Below are 21603 nucleotides of genomic sequence, written 5' to 3'. Positions count from 1 at the left end.
TTATCACAACGATCGCTGGTCGCTGTGTCGTGAGCGACCCTGTCCTATGTCTTGCTTATCGGTTACCGTGGTTGTCAAAATTTGGACCTATACAGTTACAGCAGAGAACCAAAAGAATTCGAGCTTACAGAAATCATAGATGGTATAAACAAACAATTCTCTGATACTTTATATATAACATAGACACGAGTTTGTCCGTGATAGAATAGCCCCCCTTTCTTCTGAAATCATCTATAAGATCGTACAATATGAATTGGTTTTCTTCGCCGGCTTGTAGAACATCTGTGAAGCAGCGCTTAGATCTGAACTCTTCTCAATCAAACTGTCTAGCTATCTACAAGAGAACATGTGATTAGCATCGGAATTTAGCGTGGGAATTCAATTCCCTAGCTAATATACGCCTTTAGCTAGGGATGTAGCTAGAGAAGTCCAATTTCCTTGCAATTTTTTTCGATTAAAAATTTAGTCACAAAATTAGCTAGGAATTAGCTAGGGACTATTCCTTGCTAAATGATAGCTACAGATTTTTCCTAGCCAAATTTATAGCTAATTTTTAGCGGGAATTCTAATTTGGCGTTAAATTTATTTTTTCAAAAGATCATAGTTAGCTAGGGACACAGTCCGTAGCGCATCCCTAACAATGTGCTAGCTAGGAAAGACTCTTTAGCTAATGTATAGCCAAATTTTAGCGGAAATCTTATTTTGGCGCTAATAATTTTGCCGAAAGATTATCTTTTAGCTAGGATTACATACCCTAGATAATCCCTAGCTAAAAAGTAGCTAAGGTTTCGTGGGAAATTCTAATATGGCGCTAATTTTTTTTGTCAAATTTAGTTGTTTAGCTAGGGATGAATCCAAGCTAGTCTCTAAAAAATTATTATTATAATTATATTATTATTATTATTATTATTATTATTATTATTATTATTATTATTTAATAATAATAATAGTGGTAATAAGAGTTTTATATCCATTTTTGGACTTTTAATTGAAATTCCTAAAGATCCGTCTTAGGGCTTTTGATTGAAATCTTAAAGGCAACCTTTTTACTTAAAATTGTAAAGTTAACGCTTAACTTGGTAATCTTATTTTAATTGGACTACTGTATCGCAAATCCTTAAAATTCGCTAAACGCCCACACACTCTTCCACGTCTCTTCATTCCTCTAAACCCTCAACGATCATCTTCTAATTTAGTGAAGGAAGAATGCTAATTATCGATGCCGCTTGTAAGCTTCTGTGAAGGTAAGAATTTCTCCTATACCTAAAGTATCTGTGCAAGGAGGTTTTTTGTGAGTGTTTAATTTATCGTGAGTGTTCATCAGTAACTTTCTCGCACCAGGAACTCTTGTCATTGTTTAATTTTACGTTAATCTGAAACTAAGAGATAGCAATTACCCCAATGATTTATGTTCCTATCATATATATATATAGAAATTGAACTTTCAGTAATGTGATTTAAATTGTTTCTACTTGTATGTTTTGTTTGATTTTTGCTAATTATAAAATTTTTGTCCTTATATTTCTCTATTGAACAACTATTTCTGGATTTGAGAGGAAAATAATGAAGAATTATTTCTTCTATTGTAAACTAAGTAAAATTAATTTACACGAGGGCAACATGATAAGTGAAGAAGAATTCAATTAATACAATTTTATACTTGTAATATATGATTGGAAAGAAAAAGAAGTATATGTGACTTTTGTAGGTTTACTAGCAAACAAAATTGATGTGAGATAGTAAATTTCACTTACAAATATGTGTCAAATAGAAAACAGATCCAACTTCTACTATTTGTTTTTAAGAAAATCTAAGTGTTTTTTTCTCTTAATTAAATGGTTATTCTAAATCTTTCTCAATTAGCTATTTGTGGTATTGTCGATCTGTTTAAATTGGTGAACTAAGAATATAAGAAGATTTGGATCTCATTTACTTTGAGTATTAACTAACTATTATATTATTAAGCACTAAAAATAGTGTTTTGTCATTGTTTGTTAGATAGGAAGTATGAGTTCTTTTAGAGCTGATCGTATCTGGATGTATAATAGACTAGTGCCAAGTCGGAAAGGAGTAACTTCTGCCTTCATAGAAAGTGTGCATGAATTTTTAAGGTTTGCATTAATGCAACATGACTTCGTTTCTAATGGAAGTATAAGACAGAAAAAGATCATTTCTTATCGAAGAAGATCTATTAAAAAGGGAAAAAATAGGTGAATTGTTTTGCTAAAAGGTCAAATAGAGAGGTCTTTGTTATGCTTGTTCTAGCAAAATATTTGGATGGTCAAATTTTTATACTTTATATGTTCTGTTATGCTTGTTCTAGCAAAATATTTGGATGGTCAAATTTTTATATTTTATATGTTTTGTTTGGCTAGTGTATTATTATTATTATTATTGTTCTACTCTTCTTGCCAGTATTTGATCAGGAAGCATGACAAGGGGAAGAGGCACTAAACGTAGTTGGGGAGGTCGTGGGGGCATGTCTAACAAAGGGGGAGAAGGCTACCAACAACTATCAAACACTTCCCATGCCAATATTAGTGAACCATCAACCCCTATATCTCAACAAGTTGGTTCAAACCAACATATTATCTCGTCTCATGAAAGTAGTTTTCGGCAGCTTATACGTACATCTCAAGATGTTCATGCTCAACAAACAACTTCAGCTTCTCAAAATATTGGTGGTCAACAAGCAACTCCTGCTTCCCTGAATATTGGTCATCAACAAGCACCTCGTTCTTCTCAGGATGTTGGTTCTCAACAAGAAACTCATTCTCAAGATGTTTCTGCTGCACAAACACTTGCATCTTATGGAAGTAGTAATCCACAGGCAAGACGAGATACTACTCGTGGAATAATATCTTTGAAAGTAAACGGAGACACGTAAGTAAATCTAGTTATACAAGTTGTGGTTAAATTCGTTTTCATTTAGTTATCTTCCAAATAAATATTATATTGATCATTTTGTAGATTTTGCCCACATGAAGCTGTTCGAAATGTAACAATAACCTTTAAGAAAAGCTTCTCTGGATCATAGCATTGTTGGAGCAAAGTTCTGGAGCATGTACGAGATAGATGGTTCAATGACTTCGAGGTATTTATACTTCACTGTCGTAATTGACTTAACTTGATAAATGATACCAAACTGAATGTTTACTTTCTAATTGCAGAAAAATTATTCTTTTCCTAGTGAGGATAAAGTTTTTATTCAAAGAACTTTTGAGCATGTGGGGAGTGAAAGGTTAAGTGACAGTTTGGGAAAAGCAAAAGGACAATTTTTGAAAACAAAAGAAATACCGCGATGGATTGCTAAAGATCACTGGGACATTTTGATGGAATATTGGAACTCTGAGAATTTTAAAAAGAAATCAAAAATCAACTCGAAGAACAGAATGTCATCTAATAATGGAGAAGGTCCTTCCTTACATACCGGAGGATCAGTTGCATTTGCTGAGTACAGAAGAAGACACGTATTTTTTTTTAATCTTTTCAGTATTAATTAGTATTAGTCTAATTTTTTTCTATGATATATTCTGTTAATTAACAATATTCTTAATGATTGTAGAAGGAGCTAACAGGGAAAGATCTCCGTAATGATGAATTATTTCTGAAGACTCACATAACCAAAAATGAAAAGAAGTGGATATGTGGAAAGTCAGAAAGGATGTGGGTACGTTTTTATCTCATTTTTTCAGTGCAAAACCTGCCGAGTCTTCTACTTTCTCCCCTTTCTCATTGTTAGTCTTGTATATTCTTCATTTGTGTTAGAAAAATATTTTATTACACTGTCTTTTTTTTACTTTTCTAATCTACTTGGTCGATGTTTTCATTCTGATTGTTGTTCTCATTATTTTTGTGAATAACTTTGATCCCCAATAGGCTTCCCCATTAGCAGCTCCCTTCACTTTAGTATCAATAGAATGGTTACCAGCTACTCTATTTGTAGGATTCACCTTATCATCTTCATAAGCCCAAGGGAAATTTAACCCATGATTTTTTGTTCATTTTACACTTCTCAAACTAAGAAAGTGGTTCAACTGATCAAAGTAAAAGTGGTTCAAGCTATCATTTTCTTCTATGCATGTCATTTCATATATCCTTTCTCAAAATTTTATGTATCTGAAAGTATCTTGATCCCTTGGCATGATTACTGTCATGGGCTGCTTTCTAGACACGCCCCATGACCCCTTGGTCGCGCCCCATGGCGGCCTAGCAAGCCTCACAATGCCTAGCGCCATGGTCGGCCCCGTGGTCTTGGCTGCGCCAAGTGACAAGCGCGCATGCACCTCTGTCGCCCCACCGATGCCTCTCACCAGCGCCCAGTGGCTGGCCAATGACAACAATGCCGCGCGCCCTGACAATGCCGCGCGCGCAGATCTTGATGCCTCTCCAGCGCCCAGCTGCAGGCCCATTCCAGCAGCGCCTCACACACAGACCCTGATGCCAAGCACCAGCGCCCAGCCTCAGGCCAACACAGCAAGTGTCGTGCGCGCCCACAGCTACGCGCTCGCAGACCCTGACCCGCAAGACAAAGTTGCTGCCATCGGACTTGGTTCTACATTGTAATAAACTAAGTCCTTTTCATTGTAATTATAGGCTAGTTTACATCATTTTCATTCAGTGTTCTTCTACAGCTTTATTAGGACTAGTCATGTAATTTTGGTTTATTTTTTTAAGTATTTTTAGGGGGGATCAAGCAATCAAACATTTTCAAGCAATCAATTTTCTGTACTGGTGTCTCTCCCCCTCGACACCGCATCTTTTGTAATCAGCATTTCATTCATCAATAAAATCATAATCATCCAAAATCCAATTCTCTCTCAGCTTCCGCAATTGCTCGTGACATTGGTTTTCTCGCACGACACTGACAATCTAGTCTAGCGTGCGGAGGGGACCTCATTGGCGGACATTAACCGCACTGACATTGGTTGCTTAGCCTTACGTTGCCCTTCCAAAGAACATCAGGAAGGCGTTGCGTAACAGTTGGTATCAGAGCCTAGGCTCGACATCGGACGAGGGAACACATTTGCCATCATCACCATTTCTGACCATGGTGAATCATGGGGAGCGTCTAGCATCCCTAGAAGAGACGGTTGACCGATTACGACCCATCGTGGATACGGTGCCTGATCAAAACAACAACCTAGTGCAAAGGTTGGACGACCTGGACCGCCGAATGCGGCAGGCGGAAAATGACATTGCAAACATCAGTCGTGACTCCGACGAGGACCGACAAACGGCAGCCATTGAAACTGCCAATATTCATGGCAAATTTGAGGACCTCCAACAGGAGCGTGCCGACGATTTAGCCCATCAGCAACATGAGGCAGACAGACTAACTGCCATGCAGCAAACCATAAACGACTTGACAGGCAAGCTCAATATTGTCAATGCTGCCCTACAGAGCCTTCTTTGAGGAGGTGAGAACCATATCAAGGGTGCAGTAAACCTTACCCCCATTCCACAAAAGCTTAAAATACCGGAGCCAAAGCCATACGACGGATCCCGGGATGCTAAAGAAGTGGAAAACTTCATCTTCGACATCGAACAATACTTTGATGCCGTGGGCCATTTGGAAGAATCCAAAAAGGTAGCAACTGCTGCCATGTATCTCCAGGGCAATGCCAAACTTTGGTGGCGGGTCAAACATGAAGCCATCAAGGCCGGGAAGATACTCTCCAGACATGGGATGAATTGAAGGTAGCACTACGCCTGTAATTCTTTCCCAAAAATGTGGAGTACAACGCAAGGAGAAAGCTACGGGAGCTCCGCCACACCAGATCAGTGCGGGAGTAAGTGCACAAATTCTCCGCACTCATGCTAAACATACGCGACATGGGGGACAAAGACAAACTCTTCGCATTCATAGAAGGTTTGAAACCTCATGCCCGTATAGAACTACAGAGACAACAGGTAGACACCCTGCCCAAGGCCATTCAAGCTGCAGAATGTCTTGGCGATTATCATTTGGGAACTCAGAACGACAGGCCCTAGCCGTCTGTCTGAGGGGATTCAATGGGAACCATCCCAGCAATGGTGGCCCAAGCAAAAGTGGGGGAGATCGGAGTGCATCCAAAACTAAGACTCCTCCCTCCAGCAGCAACAGTGCTGCATCCATCAACAACAATTAGGGGAGAAAGCCTCCCTCAAAATGCCGTCATTGTGGCGGGGCACATTGGAACAATGAAAGCCCAAACATAAAGGTCAATGCTCATCAAACAGTCAGATGCATCAGACACATCAGAATCAGACCAGGTAGGCGCCTTCAATGCAATTGTTGGCTCTATCCCACATGCCTTAGCGGGGACCAGTGCATGTCCTCCTAAGAAAATCTCAGTCCCAATCACCAAGAAAGGGAAGGAAAAGATGGACGAGAGACCTCCTAAACAAGCGAGGACCCTAATGTTCGTCGAATTGAAAGTGAACGGCAAGCCCCTTCACGCATTGATAGACACGGGTGCTACCCACAACTACTTGGATTCAACTCAAGTAGAGCGCCTGGGTCTTGTTGTGCAAAAGAGCAAAGGCCATGTCAAGGCCATCAACTCACCACCCCAGGCATTGGGTGGAACTGCTATAGATGTCCCAATGAAACTTGGCCCATACAAAGGAAGCATCGACCTGCGCATCGCAATCATAGATGACTTCGACATGATAGTGGGTTTGGAGTTCATGAGGCAAACCAACACCATTCCAGTACCATTTGCCAACATGCTCCTGATGATGGGAGAAAACGGGGCCAAGCCCTGCACCATACCATGCTTTCCCATAAAGATGGCCGCTGAAAACATCTCGGCCATGCAGTTGGAGAAGGTAGTCAACAGACATGAACCCCAGGTTCAGGCTACCCTTCGCAGCAACAATCAGTCATCATGTCATCGGCCTCAAAAGACTGGTGACGCTCATCATCGTGTGAAGACTTGTCAGCCATGCCACAAGGACAAGTCGGATCACTCATCACAGCCGGGACCCTCGCAGCCATTACATGTCCCTCAGAGACCATGGGAAAGTGTTTCCCTCAGATTCATCACGGGATTGCCCCAAGTCGGCAATCTTGCATCCATCATGGTTGTCATAGATCAGTTCTCAGACTATGCAACTTTCATAGCAGCCCCGCAAAACATCTCAGCAGAAGATACAACTCGACTCTTCTTCTCGCACATTGTCAAACATTGGGGCCTGCCCAAAAACATTGTTAGTAGGCGCGACTCACGCTTCACTAGCAACTTTTGGACCCATCTCTTCAGGTGCTTTGGGTCAACATTGAGTCACAACACAGACATCCATCCACCATCGGATGGCCAGACAGACCGGTTCGATGATATGCTGGAGGAATATCTCCGCAACTTTGCAACCGGATCACAGAAGCATTGGGTGAAGCTCTTGGATGCTGCTCAATTGTGTTTCAATTCTCAAAAGAGCCATCATACAAACAAAATCCCTTTTGAAATTTTTACCGGACAACAACCACTTCTCCCGCAAACGGTGAACGCATCAACCATGACGAAATCTCCTCGAGCTGCCAACTTCTCGAGCGAATGGGAGCACAACATGGGGATAGTGCGGAGCTATCTCGTCAAAGCCCAAGAGTGGGCAAAAAGATTCACCGAACAAAATCTTTGCTTTGCCCAACATCAAACAGGGGACAAAGTAATGCTATACATCCCAAAGCGATACTTGTTTGCAGAGAGGACCCATGACCCTCGCCTGCAACAAAAATACATCGGGCCCCTGCCCATTGAAAAACGCATTGGGAAGTCCACATACCAGGTGAAAACTCCATCCTGGTGGAAGATCCATCCAGTCTTCCATGTCAGCCGCCTGAAATTATTACGTCGCTACAACAACAAGCTCAAAGAACAGAGGGGCGCAGACCTCCCATACAACAACCACCAGAATCATCATCATCATCATAAGGCTTCGAGGACGGCGCCAACTCAGGTGGGGAAGAATATCATGGGTTGCTTTCCAGACACGCCCCATGACCCCTTGGCCGCACCCCATGGCGGCCTAGCAAGCCTCACAATTCCTAGCGCCAATGTCGGCCCCGTGGTCTTGGCTGTGCCAAGTGACAAGCGCGCACCACCGATGCCTCTCGCCAGTGCCCAGTGGCTGGCCAATGACAACAGCGTCGCGCGCCCTGACAATGCCGCGCGCGCAGATCCTGATGCCTCGCCAGCGCCCAGCTGTAGGCCCATTCCTGCAATGCCTCGCACACAGACCCTGATGCCAAGCACCAGCGCCCAGCCTCAGGCCAACACAGCAAGTGTAGCGCGCGCCCACAGCTACACGCGCGCAGACCCTGACCCGCAAGACAAAGTTGCTGCCATCAGACTTGGTTCTACATTGTAATAAACTAAGTCCTTTTCATTGTAAGTATAGACTAGTTTACATCATTTTTATTCAGTGTGCTTCTACAGCTTTATTAGGACTAGTCATGTAATTTTGGTTTATTTTTTTAAGTATTATTAGGGGGGGATCAAGCAATCAAACATTTTTAAACAATCAATTTTCTGTACTGGTGTCTCTCCCCCTCGACACCGCATCTTTTGTAATCAGCATTTCATTCATCAATAAAATCATCATTATTCAAAATCCAATTCTCTCTCAGCTTCCGCAATTGCTCGTGACATTGGTTTTCCTACACGGACTGACAATCTAGTCTAGCGTGCAGAGGGGACCTCATTGGCGGACAACAACTGCACTGACATCGGTTGCTTAGCCTTACGTTGCCCTTCCAAAGAACATCAGGGAGGCGCTGCGTAACATAACTTATGATTGGTAATTGATTTAATCTACAAGTGATGTTGTTGTGATTGGAATGCTGAAGTAATGGAGTTATTCAATGAGTTAAGAAACTGAAGTTTTAGGCTATTGTTGGATTTTGAGAATCTTGATGGTTTCTTTGGTGAGCATTGTCGAGTGTAAAAATTTGCTATAATGATACTAGACTAGGAAGAAAAGTAGTAGGCAGCTTATTAGGTGAAGTGGGGCAGTTTCTGGTTGTGACGGATGATAACAACCTTGGTCGTAGAGTAAGTTAAGTTTGGGCATGGAACTAGGAGGGTATTTAGATAGACTTAAACGATAGAATGCACTGTTATATATATATATATATATATATATATATATATATATATATATATATATATATATATATAACTGAACTTATACAAAACGACTCCACAACTCTAACCTACAAGAGTTTGCTCACATTGTCCATCTCATGTTCAGATAAAGAAGGAGAGTATTGCAGCAAGCTACTAGCTAGAGTAAAACTAGCTAATTTATAATAAATGATCTTCAAATTTCAAAAGGAGTGCTTAAATCAAAAGGAAGTATTGAACAAGAAAATAATTACTTTCAACAATATATTACTACCACTTGAGATTAACTTTGGCTTGGAGGAAATAACAAATATTGTTACAAATGGAAGTAAACATTATTTTTAAATATAGGTAGCTTTTATCTAAGATGACGGTTTCAATCTTTTTGCATTGCTGTAGGAAGGGGAACAAAGTTCTTCACAAATCTGGCTAGTTATAGTACTATGTTAGGAAGCTATGATACTATATATATCGTTACCACTCCTCCCCTCCCCTCTTTTATTTGTTAATTCAAATATGTCTTGTTTTGGCACAAGATATAAACAAGACATTAAAGTTATAACAGATGTAAGTTGGTGCAAATTTGATTGTGCTGGTCCTTTTAATTTTTGCTTATGTACTTTACTGGAAAATTTGGCAGGCTGTGAGGGACTACAACTATGATGACCATCTGACTAGATATGTAACTTAAGACATTAGTATGACCATTTTTTAGTCATAAACATGGTAATTAATTTTCTTTTGAGTACGTTAACTAAACACACACACGAAGATACACACTTGTATAAGTTATGTGCATGTTAAATGTATACACTAAAGCTTCAAGGGAGCTACCAATTATGTGCTATGATATGCCTACAGTAATTCTTTTCTTCTGTCCCAACAATGTTCTCTAGGACTAGTGTTAGAGTTATTGTTCAAGGATATAATTATGGTAGAATATCACAAGCACCTATTATCTTACCCTGCATTTTTTATTTATAAATTGTAAGAAAAGCTTCTAAGTTTTTGCACATTCTAAAGTTGAGAAATATACAACTCTATAGCACCTCTTCTTGTGCACATCAAGAAATTAGCAGTGATAAGATGCCATCTGATACTAAATGAATTATTTTTTATATTTTCTATTATGTACTTTGTCAATTAGAGAAGTTTATTTCTCCATTATCCATTTATTTCATTACAGAACAATTTGACTACTTCACACAAATTATATCTACCTTGTAGCATTTTTATTCTATGTAATGACTAATTACTATAATTCTTTTCAGAATACATAAACAGAAGTTATTAAGGAGAAGATAGGTGAGACTTCAACATCAAGGGATGAAGAAGGTTTTGAAGTAGATGATGAAGAGATGGAAAGAAACATGGCAACAAATGGAGATGAGGAAGGAGAAAAAACTAGGGAAGAAACTGTTGTGGATTTGTTGAAAACCATACCAGATGAGCAACCACTGGAAACTTGGATTGAAACAGTTGGAGGCACAAAAAAAAAAGAAAAATATATGGTCTTGGTCCCAAAAATTATATTCTGGCAGATTCATTGGACAATAATTGTGCATTCTCTAGTGCTAATAATCCTCCAAATATTCCTACTCAACAAGTTTTTGAAACACCCGAATTTTAGCAACTTCTTGATCGTGCAATGGAGCAACGGATGGAGAATATGTTAGCACGAGTGCAAGCAGATATTCGGGAGGATATGCAAGAAGAAGTAAAAGCTGCAGCTCGTGCTGTCGTGCGGGAGATGCTTGGTTTAACTTCTCAACCACCACCAAGCGGCTCTGGTTGTCCCCCATCTTAGAATAGTAGAGTTTATGTTATTAATTATTTAATTTAAGACATATTTTATTTGCCAATAGGCATATATATACTTCGTTGTTCTAGGATTAATGGTACCATGATTATGCTTACGTACAAATTTATGGATTTAATTACTTATTTTGTCTCATGTCAAATTACGTAGAAAATTATATTCGTATTTCATCATATATAATATAGGAATTATTCCTAGCTAGATTTAGCCTGGAAAATATCCCAAGCCAAATTAAATATAGGCTAGGATATTTATCAAATTAGCTACCAAATTAGCTATAGACAAAAATCCTACTAGTAATTTAGCTAGAACGTTTGTAAGTTTAGCTAGGGATATTCCTAGCTATGTTGTAATGAAATCAACGCTCACCCGTCAAAATTTGCTTGGAATTTAGCTAGTCTAGTCGTAGCAAATATTAGCATGGAATAAGTCCCTAGCTAATAGCCTAGCTACACTTCAAAGGGATTAGTGCCAAGCAAATATCTCTAGCTATATTAGCAACGGATAAAATAATTTTCTAGCTAAAATTTAGCTAAGACCATATTAGCTACGGAATTTAGCTAAGGTCAATTTCCTAGCTAAATCGGTGTTAGCTAGGACTCTTGATAAGTTAGCTAGGATTTTGGTTTCTAGCTAATGACATGTTCTCTTGTTCCCCGTTCTAAGACACTGTCAATTGTCTTATGGAGAATTTTTGTTTCGTCCAGCTCTCTCTGAATTTTGAACAACTTATCAGCCTCAGCAGGATCCTGAAATTTGGCTAGAGCCTCATTCAGATAAGGCCATGGTTGAGCATTGTCGCTTTGCACGGTTTTCCATGACTCACCAAAACTCCTTAGATACTCATCCAGAACCTGGTTGAGCAGTGAAAATGCACTTCGAACTGGATAGTGATCATCCATGAAACCCAAAGCACATAAACCATTTCGATTGTATGAATGTACCTTGTATGCTTCATGCTGAACGAATTGGCGTTGGCCCGGTGGGTTCCGTTTAGCGACGGTCCGACCCACGAAAACGATGAATTCCTTAACGCTGGATCTCTGAAAATACCCGAAATGGCTCATATCAGATGCGTTCGCTAAATTCACTGGATCCGAACCTTCTAGATTGCATTTCAACACCATCAATGCTGTGATCTTCATCTCTAAAAACCTCTGTAAATTTTGACAAAAATATTCAACCCTAAAAACTTTTTTTGTTCTCCTTCTGACCGCCTTTAAGAAAGGAATTGATCCGTTTTGAAATTACGCGATGTATCAGATGGTTTGATTATGTAATGTCAATCCGACTAACAAATAAGTTCTAGCTCACTGATTTTTGTTGCTCCTTAATTTTGTTAGAGGTTGGTGGTTTTAACAAATAAAGTCTCGAAAATGATAATAACATAAGTGTGCCAGTATATGCTTCCTGTAAGGCGGCTACGACGGTTTAAAACCGAACCGAAATCGTTAAACGAATCGAACCGATGGTTTATTGGTATCGGATTATCGGAGTAATGGATGGTGAACGGATTGGTATTTTATAATTAACGGCTTAACGATTTGGGGCGAATTACTCAATTTCTTATCGGGTAAACCGTTAACTCGTTAAGAATTTTTATATTTACACTTTTATCCCTATGTATATAAAGTGCTATTGAAACCTTAAATGGCTAAATCCCTAATTTCTATTTTCTAATTCTCAATTGTCTGCAGCAACCAAAGACAGAGAACTCGTCAATCTAGTCTCTATCTTGAACTGAGAACTGAGAAGTCGAAAAATCGAAATCTCAATGATTAATACATATATGTTTGTATGAATAGTCTTCATGGTATAAAATTTTTGGTTAATACGTGTTTGACAATTTTAGTAGTCTTCAAGACTCCTTAATTTAAAAATACCGTTTGGTTAGATCTTAGATGGTATTGAAAATTTGGTATTGCTTGAATGATTGTTCAAACAAATTCTATTTAGTTTAGCCGATAAGCCGCCCGATAATTGTTAATTCGATACAAATCCGTCCGTTATCTTATTGGATGACTAACAAATTACTACATTTATAATTCGATAACCGTTAAGCTGAAACATTAATAATAATTATCCGCCCGATCCGCCCAATAAACACCCCTCCGTCTCTGATGTTAAATTTTTTACCAATAAGTACAAAGAATAAATCTCGAACCTAATAAATCAAATAAATTATCATTGGAAGGTAAGGTGAATGCCCCCTTCCACTCATGTTCTTGCTTTACAAAAAGGAAATAAAATTTTGCTTTGGATTAAAAAAAAAATAAAAAATAAATTATGATGGATTAGGAACTCCAGCCGAGACACAGTCTCATAAGGTTCAATCCTAAATCCGACTTTGTTATTGTCTAATGGTTATTGTCACTATTGGCGAGTTCTGTCAAAATAACATGGCATAGTTATTTTTACCGGTGGTTATTAAAAAAATAGCTAGTATATATAAAGTTATTGAAAAGTAACTACTACTATTTAAATTGGAGATAAAATCCGAACAAAAATATTCAAGCTGAAATACGAAAAGCTCCAACATAATATGCTGATTTATGGAACTTATGCATATAAACTTCCAGTATATTACATTGGAACTGCACCACGTTATCAATTCCAACTTATTACTATGGAATCTCATATGCCTATGCTAGAATATTTTTGGATTTTAAAGATATTATTATTCATATTTTATTTTTACATAAAAATAATAAAATTTCGATTATTTTTCAAACTATGACTAATTTTCAATTGTCAATTATACATCAGGCTATTTCTGATATTTTTCACGTGAATACTTGTATTTAATGTTGAGCGGACTATTCCTTAATCAAGTAATAGGTCATTTATTTTCATTTTAAAAAAAATATGATATTTAATTCACCATATATTAGGTTCTTGTACCTAAAACCTAGTAACTAAGGCCTACCAAAAAACCCCCGACCCCTTTCTGCAAACATTTCACTGTTCTAACAAACAACTAAACACAATCATAAAAATCAGCATCCATTATTCTCCATTCTCCACTCTCCATTTTTTTTCAAAAAGCTCAAACAAATGCTGTAACAAGTCATGAAAACCCTAGCCCTATCTCACCGGCCGGTTCCCACCGTCTCCGGCCACCGCTCCTCCATTTTTACCGGTCACTCTGCCGCTTCAACAGCCACTTCCCTCTCTTTCTCCAGCTCCCCTGTAGCTGCTGCTTCCCGAGTCCGGATTCTCAAATGCTCCGCCGTTTCTCCTCCTCCTTCATTTGGTAATGCTCACTGTCGATTTAGTATTCAGAGTCGAATCCACAATTTAAAGTTATCTGATTCAGAGTTCCACTGCATTGGTTATTCAGCTGTATATTTAACATTAATATATAATTTATGTGAGGCTGTTTCAGTCTTTGAAACTTGCGGTCTAAAACATGTCATAGACATTTGTATGGCTATACATCAATCTTGTTAAAGTTAAAATGAAAAGTTTACAGTTGAATTATTTTTAAATATACAAAGGTGTTATTCTTTTTGTGACAGACTTAAAAACAAAGAGGATCTCAGAAGAATATATAGTTGGTTTCGCCACTTTCATTTGGTGCCCTGTATGCCTGTTTAATTCAGAGATGGATCCAAAATTTTAAGTTAGTGGGTTCAGAATTCTAGTGCATTGGTTACTCAACTATATACTTAGCACTCATCAGTAGTGGAGACAGAATTTTCGCTAAGGGGATTCAAAAAATTCAAAATAAAGTAAACACACAAAGAAGCCAAGGAGATTAAACATTTGATGTTTATACATAAAAAAACTGGCCTTATGCGAACTTCCATGCCCTAGCTCTGCCCCTGGCATTGGGGTGTGTGTGTGTGTATTTCAAAATCTCAACTATATATTAAGTTTCATCACCTTAATTTGGTACTGTCCATTCCTTTTTAATTCAGAGATGGTTCTAGAATTTTAATTCATTGAGTTCAGAGTTCCAATGCATGGTTACTCAGCTATATATTTAGTATTAAAATATGTATTCCAAAATTTGAATTATATGTTAGTTCGCCACCTTCATCAGTAACCTCTATGCCTATTTAATTTAGAGATGGATGAATTTTTTTAAGTGAGTGGTCTGCCGTCTGAGTCCATTGTGTTCACTGCTTCTCTGTGACCATAGACTTCAAGATGCAATTCATATAATTTCCAAAACTTACTTTGGATCCTATTTACATATATATATATATATATATATATGAATATATATGAATACATTTGTACCTATACACTTATATGTGTGTGTGTGTATATATCTAAGTCAAGCACCCAGTATCAGAATTTTAAGTTGTGAATGTAAAGTTGTGCTGCCTTCATTTCTTCTTTGTGGAAATGGACTCAAACTTTTGTTAATATTTACTTTTTGAAAAACTTTCAACTTCCCGTATAGATTCGAATATAACCCATTATACTATCTCTGTCCATTTAGTTCAGAGGCAGATCAGTATTTTAAGTCAGTGGGTGCAGATTGCTATTGCATTCATTACTCCTATGTCAGAGTCAACTCGAACTTGTCATTGAATGCATAGAATACCCTGTCACCTTCCCTCTCCTCTGAGGCCAATGGCATCCACTTCCGGATATGAGCACGGAAAGGAGCTTACCTCATGATTTGACTACCCCCCCCTCCTCCTCCAATTTAAGAAGTTGTATGCACTGCTGTAAATAGATTAGCATGGCCCCTTCGCAAGGTTGACGCGCACAAATCGTGAAATGGTGCAAGTTTCTTAATAAAAAAAGAGTATACCTATCACTAATTTAATTCGCTTGACATTAATTTCATGAAGGTAACTTTTGGCTGCTTTCTGGGTTTGAGATGGTTTAGTTTGTGCAGTGGACAATTCAGTGAAGTTCAAGGAAGCTGCCAAGCATGGGAATTTGATCCCTCTTTACAGGTCTATATTCTCTGACCACTTAACTCCGGTCCTCGCTTACCGCTGTCTGGTGAAGGAAGATGATAGGGAAGCACCAAGCTTCTTGTTCGAGTCTGTGGAGCCTGGTTTGAAAGTTTCTAATGTTGTAAGCTCCTTGTTCTACCTCTGTTTAGTTACTTGATTGAAACTGGAATAGCCAATGGAACTCTGTCTTGAAAAGAATGATGGGTTTGAATGAAATTCATTTTTCATATATTCAAAAACCACGTAAAATACTAAAACTCACAGCTTTTATAGCTGAAAATAGTTTAAATTGTTTCAGTCACAGATCATCCAAAGAAAAACTGCTTTGGACCCAAATAAAGATAATGGCATCCTCCTTGGAAGAAGGGAGTACTTATATTCTCAAAGACCACATGGGGAATGACTGATTTTTTGTGCTAATTACATGCCTGCACCGGCACAATTCTGAATATAACAGAAGTTACTTGCTTCGTTGGTTACAGTTTGCTATGTTTATTGATGAGTTAATTATGCTAGGGGCGATATAGTGTGATAGGGGCTCAGCCGACAATGGAAATTGTTGCAAAAGAGAACATGGTGACAATTATGGATCACCATGAAGGAAGGCGGACAGAAGAATTTGTGGAAGATCCAATGATCGTTCCTCGTAGGATTATGGAAAGATGGAAACCTCAATGTATAGATGAGCTTCCTGAGGCATTTTGTGGTAATAAATTATACTTCAACTGCTTGATTTTATTAGTACGAATACTAATCTAGCTTGGTGTACTGTGCAAAGAAGCACTTGCAGTTCAATGTCAATTACCTGCCTCATGTGAATGGCAAATCATAATGTTAAATTGTTCGACAATTTGAATAATTTCTGCCAAGCTGCTCTGACGTTTTGTTGTTTAATTCGGTCCAATTCTAAATCTGTTATTCTGACAGCACAGATATGCTTATTTAACTGTCTTTGTTATCCCAGCTTTCAGTTTTTGTGGCTTATCATACTAAGCAATATCCTTCAAATTAAATTTCTTGATTTGTGTCTAATGGATGGCATGCAGGCTGCAGTTTTAATCATAATCAGATATGTTATTTTTGCTTTTTTCGGTGTATAACTGGAAGTTAGCCCATGCATTGCACCTGATACTTTTCACGTATGCAATGCAATGGTTTTTTCTCCCTGCATCAATGACGAAGAAGTAATACAATTATTGTACAACGAAAAAGGGAAAAAGTTGAGTCACTTAAATAAGGAAATGATGCAATCTATAAAAAATAGAAATGATTTGTTTATCTTTTATTGTGACACAGTAATTCTAGAGACATTTAAATGCTTTGATTTCCCACAACATGAAACAAAAAGACATCTGAAATATACATATAAAGAATAATCTATTAGCAAATCTAGTTTATAGTAGGAGAATGAAAGAGAAAGAGAGAGGGAGAAAACTGTCGTATTGATTTATACAACCAATACAAGGAGATTGTAATAATTGAAAGAGTATGTAGTTACCTATACTTGAATATACTGAGAATTTATCTAAAATAAAGTAAGGATCCATGCCAACAGAAAGTCAGAAAGAGGGAAGATGAATAGAGATAATGTGTTGAATAAGACTAGGCCACAGTTTTAGATGTCAGTACATGATAATTGATACCTCTATACACAGATTTCATGTGGGAAGAGAGTGAAAGTTTACCATACCTAATGCTGCGTTTTTTCCTTTGCAGGAGGTTGGGTTGGTTACTTTTCATATGATACAGTGCGTTATGTAGAGAAAAAGAAGATACCTTTTTCAAATGCTCCTATGGATGATAGGAACCTTCCTGATCTTCATCTAGGTCTTTATGATGATGTAATTGTGTTTGATCATGTGGAGAAGGTAATTTTATTTTCAGTCCTCGATAAACCTTCATTATATCTTGCTTTCCAGATTATCCTATTTTGTTCTAGGGCCCATCTGATTCACGAACATACACTTGACCTCTCGTTGAAGTACCTCAATAAGAGCACTTTGATTTCACTTTTTGTAATTGGGATCGATTTCTTCAAATTCGTCAGACATTCAACCATTGACCATGGACTGTTCTCTTTACTTCTCATTGACTTTTTCTGGTTTGACTACTTCTGTGGTCAACTCTAATAGCTAGTGTTTCTGAATCATCAAGTTTTGTGTCAAAATGCATCTGGTTTATTAATTAAATAAAACTCAGTATGAATTAGTTCTTAGCGACCAATATTTGCAGTTGATAAGGTGTTTTATTCGCTGTATATGGTATTATGGTCCTTTATCTGATTTTCTTCTTTATACCAGAAAGCATTTGTCATACATTGGGTGCGGTTAGATCAGTTTTCTTCAGTAGAGGAGGCCTACAATGATGGTATGACCAGATTAGAAGCATTGATGTCTAGAGTACATGATATTATCCCGTAAGTTATTTCACTTTTTCTTCCAAAAATAATTACCTTATTTCTGCTCCTTTTCTCTCATTCATTTGGTTGTACTGGTTTCTTATTTTAGTCCTAGGTTGGCTTCAGGGTCGATAAAACTTCACACTAGCCAATTTGGTACTTCATTGAAAAAGTCGACCATGACACGCGAAGACTACCAGAAGGCTGTTTTGAATGCCAAGGAGCATATCTTGGCTGGGGACATTTTCCAAATTGTTCTTAGCCAACGTTTTGAAAGACGAACGTTTGCGGATCCATTTGAAGTATACAGAGCACTAAGAATCGTAAATCCAAGTCCTTATATGACTTATCTACAGGTGTGCCTGCTTTCTTTGAAACATTGACTCTTCAAATTCTAATTTCTTTTCCTAGGTCTCTCATGAAGAATATCTTTTGATCAGGCTAGGGGTTGTATTCTTGTTGCTTCTAGTCCAGAAATTCTTACTCGAGTTAAGAAGGTAAATCAACTCTGATGTTTTCCATTCTACTTTGCAGATTGCATTCTAATTCTATTTTCTGGGTTTGAGTTGATTTCACCCCCAAATTCCATCTCTCATTTGTCTAGCATTAACAGCTTTCTTAATAGTCTTAATATTATCCCCTCTTTTTTCTTTGTCAGAAAACAGTTACTAATCGACCCCTAGCAGGGACTATTAGGAGAGGTAAGACACCTGAGGAAGATTATATGTTGGAAAATCAACTTTTGCATGACGAGAAACAGTGTGCAGAGCACATAATGCTGGTTGACTTGGGAAGAAATGATGTTGGAAAGGTTAACACTCCTAATTTTCCTTTTTATTTATCTTCCAGCTTCCTCCGGCTACATTGACCTTTATTATATATGTTAAGGACTTATGGCTGTCATTATGCGTGTAACGTCTCATTCTCTGTCATGGAACGATTTTGTTCTTGTTTTGGATCAAATAGTGTTAAAACTAAGAAGTTAATCGTCTTTTTACTCTAGCATGCATTTGCTTATGGAATTCTCTGATGTTGTATCTTCCTTTCCGATCCTATATTGAGCTTGCTTCTGCCTGTCCATACAACTAGTTAAAACTCTGATGCATAATCATAACATGCCTAATCAAATGCCGAGATATGCATTAAAAACTACAGGGAATTAATATAGATCTTGCTAGTTGGATGCAGAGTCAAGATTCTATATGGCTTTCAGATGCTAACATTTTGACAATCAATTCTCCTCTTGGTGTACTGTTATCAAATTTTAAATCAATAATTGGTACAGTGTAGTATGCAATTCATCCTCCTTTTAGGCCCTGGCATTGGTGCTCACTAGGGTAGCCCGGTGCACAAGGCATCCCGCATTCATGTAGGGTCCGGGAAAGGGCCGCACCACAAGGCATTGGTGCTCGCTGAGCTTCTATTTGTTTGAATTGCTAGGTTCCTACTCAATTTTATTTGTTTGGTTACTTCTCATGTTAGAATCATTGTAGCATATTATTGAAGTTGTCTTTCACTTCAATCTTATTTTATTAATTTTGGTTCTTAATTCAGGTCTCAAAACCTGGTTCAGTGAAAGTTGAGAAACTAATGAACGTTGAACGGTATTCCCATGTCATGCACATCAGCTCCACGGTGAGTTCTTCTCAGATGAATTTGTGTTTAATTATAGCTATTCCTTTACATGGGATTGAACATTTTCAAGTTACTTGCATCAAGGTCTTTTCCCCGAGTACAACAAAACTTTGCTTTCTTTAATCCATATTTCAGTGGTTACAGAAGCGCCGGTAGACTTGAATTTTGTGAAATTTAATGATTTGTCTGGCTTGTTACGAGTTTGCTCTTGTCCAAAATATGCAGGTTACTGGAGAACTACTCGACCATTTGAGTAGCTGGGATGCTCTGCGTGCTGCGCTTCCTGTTGGAACCGTTAGTGGAGCACCTAAGGTTCTTCAATCATCTTTTACTTTTTAAAATAATACTCCCTCCTTTCAATTTTTGTGACATAGCTTGACTTGACACGGATTTTAAGAAAGAAAGACTTTTGAATTTGGTCTTGGGCTATTAAAAGCTTCTCATTTAGGAAAAAATGGAAAGTTAAACGTCAATTGTTTCCGAATATAAATATATATTATTCTTTTGGAACAGACTAATAAGGAAATAATGTCACAAACTGGAACGTAGGGAGTAATAATTTTAAAAATGAGTGTCTTGGTTATTTGAGTTCTGGGTACTTTCTGCCGCCAAATGTTATAAATAATGGGAACTGGATAAGCTGATGGCCCTAGTCTTTGTTGCCACTTCTTCCGAATTTGATCAGTTGTTGGAAATGTTGATAACTGAATAGAAAGTTTATTCATCTCATCTCTTACCAAGTATTAACAAATGAACCACCAATTACTGTGCTAGAGTAAAGAAAAACCAAGCGAGACAGTGGGGTGGGGGTGCAGAGGGCTGAGGCTAATATCGGTAAGGTTATATGTGTTAAAGGTCCCTGAGCTGGAACTTGCAAGAATTATTGATGTGGTTTGAGGCGTTTCATGAAGGAATATATAGCTGTGATAATTTTCAATTTCTTTGTGTTTCTCGGAAGGGGCAATAAATACTTCATTCCTCTTGCTTTATTTAGGTGAAAGCGATGGAGCTAATTGATCAGTTGGAAGTCACGAGGCGTGGACCTTACAGTGGTGGATTTGGAGGCATTTCCTTTACCGGTGAAATGGACATTGCCTTGGCTCTGAGAACCATTGTATTTCCAACTGGAACACGTTATGACACCATGTACTCATACAAAGATGCCAATAAGCGCCGAGACTGGATTGCTCATCTCCAATCTGGGGCAGGTATAGTGGCTGATAGTGACCCTGCTGATGAGCAAAGGGAATGTGAAAATAAAGCTGCTGCTCTTGCCCGTGCCATTGACCTTGCAGAGTCATCATTTGTTGACAAAGAATAGATGTTGTCCTACTGTAGAATTTTGTTTCATCAATTCCTTTGACACAGGAAATTCTTTTTGTTTCTTGATGAATGTGGAAAAGTTTGTTTTTCAATTTGGATAGTCTGTTATGTTGCCAAGTGACTAAAAATCCCACCGACGTCAAAATTGCTGCATTATGTTCAGTATTTCCTTCACCAACTATACCAGGGTGCCACAAAGAATCCAAAAATGGCCGTAGCCCTTACGAGTTGTAGTTTTCTGGTTGTCATGATTTCCGGTTTATGCTTTTTTGGTACTGTGGTTGTACTATTACAATACTGTGTTCCCAATTAAGGTCTGCATAGTTGAGAGTAAATTTGGTGAAGGTGTTGCAGCACCATTGTAAGGAGGTATCTTTAAAGCTGGTCCTTAGGGTGTCTGGT

General features: G+C 38.1%; 2 protein-coding genes across 4 annotated transcripts; one reads left to right on the top strand and one right to left on the bottom strand.

Annotated features, from left to right (window-relative positions):
- Positions 1-11555: 11555 nt before the first annotated feature.
- On the bottom strand, positions 11556-12071 carry LOC107808971 (VAMP-like protein YKT61). The gene has a single exon (XM_016633536.2). The coding sequence runs from the start codon at positions 12069-12071 to the stop codon at positions 11556-11558; it is 516 nt and encodes a 171-aa protein (XP_016489022.1).
- Positions 12072-13838: 1767 nt separating this feature from the next.
- LOC107808972 (anthranilate synthase alpha subunit 2, chloroplastic) lies at positions 13839-21293 on the top strand. Of its 3 annotated transcripts, none has more exons than XM_016633538.2 (11): positions 13839-14179; positions 15782-15966; positions 16362-16551; positions 17562-17713; positions 18146-18261; positions 18353-18599; positions 18684-18740; positions 18902-19054; positions 19798-19878; positions 20104-20190; positions 20873-21293. In XM_016633538.2, the coding sequence occupies exons 1-11, from the start codon at positions 13996-13998 to the stop codon at positions 21197-21199; spliced, it is 1779 nt and encodes a 592-aa protein (XP_016489024.1). In that variant the 5' UTR covers positions 13839-13995; the 3' UTR covers positions 21200-21293. The 3 variants fall into 3 exon arrangements, with proteins under 3 accessions (XP_016489024.1, XP_016489023.1, XP_016489025.1); XM_016633537.2 differs by having other exon boundaries at positions 13846-14179; positions 15773-15966; XM_016633539.2 differs by having other exon boundaries at positions 13949-14179; positions 16373-16551.
- The last annotated feature ends 310 nt before the right edge of the window (positions 21294-21603 follow it).

The sequence above is a fragment of the Nicotiana tabacum genome, chromosome 3 (assembly GCF_000715075.1).
Source record: "Nicotiana tabacum cultivar K326 chromosome 3, ASM71507v2, whole genome shotgun sequence".
NCBI classification, from domain to species: domain Eukaryota; kingdom Viridiplantae; phylum Streptophyta; class Magnoliopsida; order Solanales; family Solanaceae; genus Nicotiana; species Nicotiana tabacum.
The sequence above is the reverse complement of the archived record's forward strand: the minus strand, read 5'-3'. Positions and strand labels throughout refer to the sequence as shown.